Genomic DNA, 6224 nt, shown 5'->3' with positions numbered 1-6224 from the left:
ACATCTATATTAATCTATATATACTATATTTATATTATTATTAATATTGATGAATTTAAAGTAATTAATTTTGGTATCATGTTTTTTTTAATTATCAAAAATAGCCTCCACAAATTAAAAAAATTAATTCATTTTTTTAATAAAAATATCATAAAAAATATTTTAATAAATTGTAACTGATCTGCAACTATTACATGTTATCAATTTTACAAATTTTTTAAAATTATAAAACTATTTTTTTTAATCTAAAATATTGAACTTTTAATAATCTCACACACTTCCTACATTAAAAAAAATTATAAATAGTCATAAATTAAAAAATAACAATAACTATTTAACACAAAAACCTTGTGTAAATGCACTTATTGTACATACAGAAGTTGATTTAATATAGATACAGAAGTTGATTTAAAAAATAAAGGTAAAGTATTTCCCATATAATTGAACTGATTTATTTTTTTTGCGGTTCGAATGGATGAAGGAACCGTGTTTGGTTTGACAGAGTATACACGTGCGCATGACAACTGAAAATGGGAAAACCCCAAAATATTGCTGACTGCATCCTTTGAAGTTCTAAACTCAAATCCTCGTAATCTCCCTCTCCAAAAAGGCACGCACACTTTCACCTTCAATGCGTCTCCTCTCTTGGTCTGTATATAAATCCATCCCAAGAAACAAAGCTGCTTTAGGGTTCCTCACAGAACAGGAGGGCTGAATGAATTCTTGAAACAACTCTTTCTTTGTTTCATCTTTTCATGATTGTTTTCTCACCGTTTCTGATATGCGGCCGTGCACTTCTCAGAAGAATTGCCACCTTTTAATTTTTGTTTAATCCTCATACGGTGCAATTCAGTTTCTTTTTTTCTTTTTGCTCGTTTCTTTGTGCTTCACTTCACGGCATTTGCTGAATTTGGTGATTTTACGGAGACCATCTTGGTAATTTGTTGCAATGATCAAATCTTTATTAATTTTCCATGCTTGAATGGGATTGGACATTAATTATGTTGATTCAAGGGGTTTGGGGTTCTTTTTTGTGCTTTGATACATAAATTAATTGATGTGTATAACTGTTTTGTTTAATGTAAAGGGCTTTGAAGGAGGGAAGAACTGCTAACGTGGAATGAACAGTGTGTTCAGTGAAGAAATTCTTTCCGACAAGCTTTCTAAGCTCAACAGCACTCAGCAGTGCATTGAAAGCATCCTATCTTCTACTTTTACTTGGTTATGCCTTTGATTGATCTTCTATATATGTGTGTGTGTGTGTATAGTGTGTAGTGAATGTTGAGTACTTCTTGGATTCCTTTATATAATAACAAGGACAAAGTGAATTCGGCGGTTTACTCGAATTTGTAATTTTGGAAACTGTAATACTTCCAATGCTCAAAGTGGATTCGGCTGTTTAACAATTAAGTTTAGCGAAGAAAATAGGATGAGAAATTGACCTCGTTTCGAAACTGATCTTTCGTAGACATCTTTACTTTCTTGTTATGTTTGCTATGTTTTGGGTTGTTTCTATATTTTTATGATCAGGGGCGTCAGACAATGGAAGTCTGTTTTTTATGTTAGTTTGACATGTATTTAGTCTTGAATTTAACGGTTATAACGGTTACCTACCAAAGTGGATATGTTCGGTAACCTCTTATTTTAATGTTAGTTTAGATAGTTTGTTTGATTTTCTTAATTTTCAGTTGAACGATTTCGTTAAAATTATAGAAATGTTTTACACGCGTTCGTTGTCCTATCATGTAGCTCTATTGTTGGATACATGTGTACTTTTCCTTGAATTTCGGTGATTTACCATTCCAACATTGATTAAATGATAAAATCTTAAGTTTTTCTTGTATTTTCCAATTTTCTCTATTTTTTTAACTTACTTTTGTTAAATTTTTTAGTTCAATTGATGATATGTATCACGGCATGGAGAATGTGTCAAATGTTATGAGCTGCAATAGTATGAAATATGAATTGGGGGTTGGTAATGACTATATAACGTTTACAAATCTGTTTCCTCTGCTAGTCTTCTTATGGCATGGAATTTACTGAGTTTTAGGATGTTTATTCATGAATTGTGGTTCAAGATACTTCTCTATGTTTTCTCTTGTAATAGCAAGCCTCATTATACGTATATGTGTATGTGTGTGTTTGGTTTTTCACATATAGAACCCTTCTTTTTAACTACTTTTGGACAATTTGGTCATTAACTGTAACATTCTTTTCTACAGCTTTTCTATCAATATGCGACTTTTCTTATTTTGTATGAGAAGTAGCATTTATCAAACGTCACTGTCTAGTTGTATTTTCTTTTTTCCTTTTATTGTAATTCTGATGATAAAAAATTTCTTAAACTAATAGCTTGATATTGTTTTGTGGATGTTTTGTATGGTTACTTTTTGGAGTTCCTCCTTACAGGGAACGATTACCTCATGAGATAAAGCAATGATTTTATTTTCGATAAATTTCTTGGCCTACTATTTTACCTTGACTTCATCAATAGCATTGTCGCACTGGTGCATCTTTCATCGTAGCAAAGCGGAACAGGTTGTTGCAACATGGGATAAACAGTTTCATAGTTCAGAAATAGCTCAAAAAGTTCCTCTTCTGTACCTTGCAAATGACATTCTGCAGAACAGCAAGCGAAGAGGGACTGAATTCGTTACTGAGTTTTGGAAGGTGCTTCCTTCAGCAATCAAAGAGGTTGAAAACAAAGGTGATGATCGTGGAAAGAATGTGGTATCTCGATTGGTGAGTTTATTCTCAAGAGGATGCCACTACTATATCTCAAAGTCCCTCAACATTCACTTGAACTTAATCTGAATTTTTTTCCTTTAATAATTTGATATATTGAATTGTTTAGAAGTGTATTTAGGCCTTCAAAATTTTAACATAATTTTCATATCATGTTATAATGTCAGTGTAACGAGTCTTGATATCAAACATGACACAATGAATTTGCATTTGATCTTTGAAATTTCCCAGCTGATTATGTCTGTTTACAAAAGGTTGGCATATGGGAAGAAAGGAGAGTCTTTGGTTCCCGAGCTCAAAACCTTAGAGACACAATGCTTAGTGTGGAATTGCCTCAACCATTGGAGCTTGGCAAAAAGCGTTCTCGTTCAGTCCGAATAGTTAAAAGGGATTCACGGTCTATAAGAACTGTAAGTTCTTAATGATATTGTTTTCATGCATTATTATGCGGGTACTTTTGGCATTTCTTTATCTAATACCAGTGACCTAATTGCTATATATTTTAGATAAACGATGCTTACATCTTGAATATTTGTTTTCAAACCAGAAACTGAGTGTAGGCGGCACTACAGAAAAAATAGTGTCTGCTTTTCACTTGGTGCAAAGTGAATGTGCCAAAGAAGATGAGGAAATGAATAAATGCAAATCTGCAATTCATCATGTCAGAAAGATGGAAAATGATGTTAACATTGCTTTGACGAAGGGTAAGCCGACATGCCAAAAAATATATCACACTTTACACGAAGTCATTCACTTTTGATTGAAAACTTCAAAGTACTTCGCGTGCAAAAATCAAGACCCCTATATATAAAGTAGAAATATTCACATTTATTCTTGGCTAACATTTTGACCCTTGTAATGAAAATGTCAATTTTTTTTGCTGTTTGGGATCGCAGCTAGGGATCCATCGAGGAAGACTCTTGCCAAGGAATTGGAAGAGGAAGAAGCTCGTTTGAAACAGTGCATCGAAAAACTTAAAGTTGTGGAAGCAAATAGGCTGGCACTTGTGTCTCAACTACGTGATGCACTGCACGAGCAGGTGGGTGAGAAGTCCTCTGAACAATTTTGTTTCAACTTTGATACTATGGAATTTTTCATTTTCTGCTTTGACGTTCAGTATATGTGCTGATTTTATGATGTTTTTAGGAATCTGAGCTAGAGAATGTCCGGACACAGATGCAGGTTAGAAATAATTTGCTTACAATTTTTTGCTTCTGTGCTTCTTTTCGAAGAAAGCTGAGTCTATTTGTTATTCCATGATATATCTGTCTACACAATCATTCCCAGCGAATAGGAAATATTTTGCTGCTAAGGGCAACGAGATGAATTACACATATACTGAGACTGGAGATAACCGTGAAAAAAGGGGTGGGAGATGTTTGAACGGATTGTTTCTTTTTTATTTTTTTGGATATGAATTGATGTCAAGTGAAGTAAATCAAGTAATTACATTGTGTTCATTGTAAAAAATTACCATTATAATAATTTGACTGATTTTTAGCATGCGTGAGTGTGGATTAAAACTAATTTTGAATATACTAATATCTCTGCATCTACATGAACTTTCAGGTTGCGGAAGCTCAGGTCGAAGAAGCTGCAAGCGTGCGAAAGAAATTGGAAGAAGATCGGGTGTTCTCGAACAAACCATCTGCCCCATCATCTTTTGCCAATGCAAAACAAGAGCAAATGACAAAAAAATCTGCAGCGGCAATTGCAGCCGAGGTTGCGGACAAGCTTACAGCTTCAAGCTCTTCCCAGGACATTATGATATCTGCCCTTTCTTCCTTAGCAGCCGAAGAAGCTAAAAACGCTGCACTGATGAATTCTTTAGCCTCATCAACTCCTTTCTCGACGGCATTCAACAGTTCCTCAATACCAAAATCCATTTCAGATCATAACTTGCCAGCACAACCAAATCCTCAGAACAGCCCTTATCAATCATTTATGCCGCAGGCCTCAATTCAAGGCCAAATTTCCAACACACCAGCTCTCTATCATTCTACCCTGAACCCACCCCCGGTTCAGTATTTGCAACCATCTGCTAGAAATATAATCTCCTACGAGTATGGTAATCTTCCTCCTCTGCCACCTCCACCTGTACTTCCGTCTTACATGGTTAGCCCAATGGTGTCGTTGAACCAAAACAAAATGCAGATGGCTCAGCAGGAAACACATAGTGTCCTTCAGCCATCAACATTATCTATGCAGCAGCCAATGCCATTGCCTCAGCAACTTCCTGCACCTATGAATTTTCGCCCTTTGGCTCCAGGTCAGTCTCCAGGAGTTTTGTACTATACACACCCCTATCAGTCACATTGAGAAACTTACATCAATCTCCCGACCTATCGAAGGGCCAACTTTTTATCGACTATCTTGAACTTTATTTTAGAAATGACCGTGTAGTTACAGAAATATTTAGATTATTGTAATGGAATGTGTCTTATAGTTTTCGGCATGAACATAAATTTTTATGCTAATTTTCGGGTTGAATCCAGTGTTTCTGTTTGATTGCAAAATTCTTGTGGTGTAATGAGAAGACTTAGGTTAGAGGGAGCTGACAATTTTGTATTGCTATTTGAGTTACATGATGAAGCAATGCTCTTTTATGGTAAAATACATTCATTTTGACATAGATTTATTTGGGTCTGGCAGTTTATTGTAACAGTTATTAGATTTATTTTGAACATGAACGTGCACTGATTTATTTGGGGAAAATGATGATTTTAATCCCCTACTTTCGTCCCAAAACATTTTTTTTCCCTTGCACATTTCAACTTAACAATTTTGATCCACAAACTTAAAAAAACATGACATGTTTAGTTCCTACCGTTGTTTTTAATCATAAAATTAACGACAAGGACTACACACATCACATTTTTTAAAACTTGGAGCTAGAAATGTTACATTGAAATATTAAAAACTTAAAAATATTATTAGTAAGAATAATATGATAAATAAACTCACATTTATGACATGAATTTATTTATTTGTCATATTTCATCATAATAATATACATAAAAAATCTGAAATAATTTTTAGATAAAATTTAAACATAAAAAAAATTATAACGAGGTTTAATGATTCAAATCTATCATTAGCAATTTTTGTAAAATATTATTTTAAAAAAAATAAAACAATTTACCGTCATTGTAAAAATAATTGATCTGCGTAAAATGTTTTTTGTTGAGATAAATTTGAAATCTAAGTATTGGTGATCACAACTTAAGCTGATCTAACTTAAGTAAAATTAATAAATGCATCTCAGTGAACTGAATTGACAAAATTATCGTTGAAAAAATATCAAGTGTGTTGATCAACTACGTTGATATAAGATGAAACGGAAAGACAATTCGAGTTTTCTAACTGTTTTGATATGAAGAGCATCTACATCATCTTGAAGTGAACCAAGCTGTCCACAATTATTTTGTAGTAGAACAGATCAGCTTGCAGACTGATATGATGACATTATCTGAAGACAA

General features: G+C 33.6%; 1 protein-coding gene across 1 annotated transcript; it reads left to right on the top strand.

The window, feature by feature from the left end:
* The first annotated feature begins 506 nt into the window (after window positions 1-506).
* LOC142530635 (uncharacterized) lies at window positions 507-5375 on the top strand. Its single transcript, XM_075636460.1, has 8 exons — window positions 507-936; window positions 1088-1196; window positions 2495-2742; window positions 3000-3155; window positions 3293-3449; window positions 3642-3784; window positions 3892-3927; window positions 4315-5375. Exons 2-8 carry the CDS (start codon window positions 1121-1123, stop codon window positions 5062-5064), a joined length of 1566 nt encoding a protein of 521 aa, XP_075492575.1. The 5' UTR covers window positions 507-936; window positions 1088-1120; the 3' UTR covers window positions 5065-5375.
* Window positions 5376-6224: the final 849 nt, after the last annotated feature.

The sequence above is a fragment of the Primulina tabacum genome, chromosome 2, assembly GCF_025594145.1.
Source record: "Primulina tabacum isolate GXHZ01 chromosome 2, ASM2559414v2, whole genome shotgun sequence".
Taxonomy (NCBI): Eukaryota; Viridiplantae; Streptophyta; class Magnoliopsida; order Lamiales; family Gesneriaceae; genus Primulina; species Primulina tabacum.
Note: the sequence above shows the minus strand (reverse complement) of the source record. Positions and strands in the feature narration are given on the sequence as shown.

What these genes read in the sequence shown, in the direction of transcription:
- LOC142530635 (XM_075636460.1), top strand. Translation starts at nt 1,121, where the DNA reads ATGAACAGTGTGTTCAGTGAAGAAATTCTTTCCGACAAGCTTTCTAAG. An exon ending in CACTCAGCAGTGCATTGAAA is followed by an intron (nt 1,197 to 2,494) that starts GCATCCTATCTT and finishes CTTCATCAATAG; the next exon opens with CATTGTCGCACTGGTGCATC. An exon ending in AGAATGTGGTATCTCGATTG is followed by an intron (nt 2,743 to 2,999) that starts GTGAGTTTATTC and finishes TGTTTACAAAAG; the next exon opens with GTTGGCATATGGGAAGAAAG.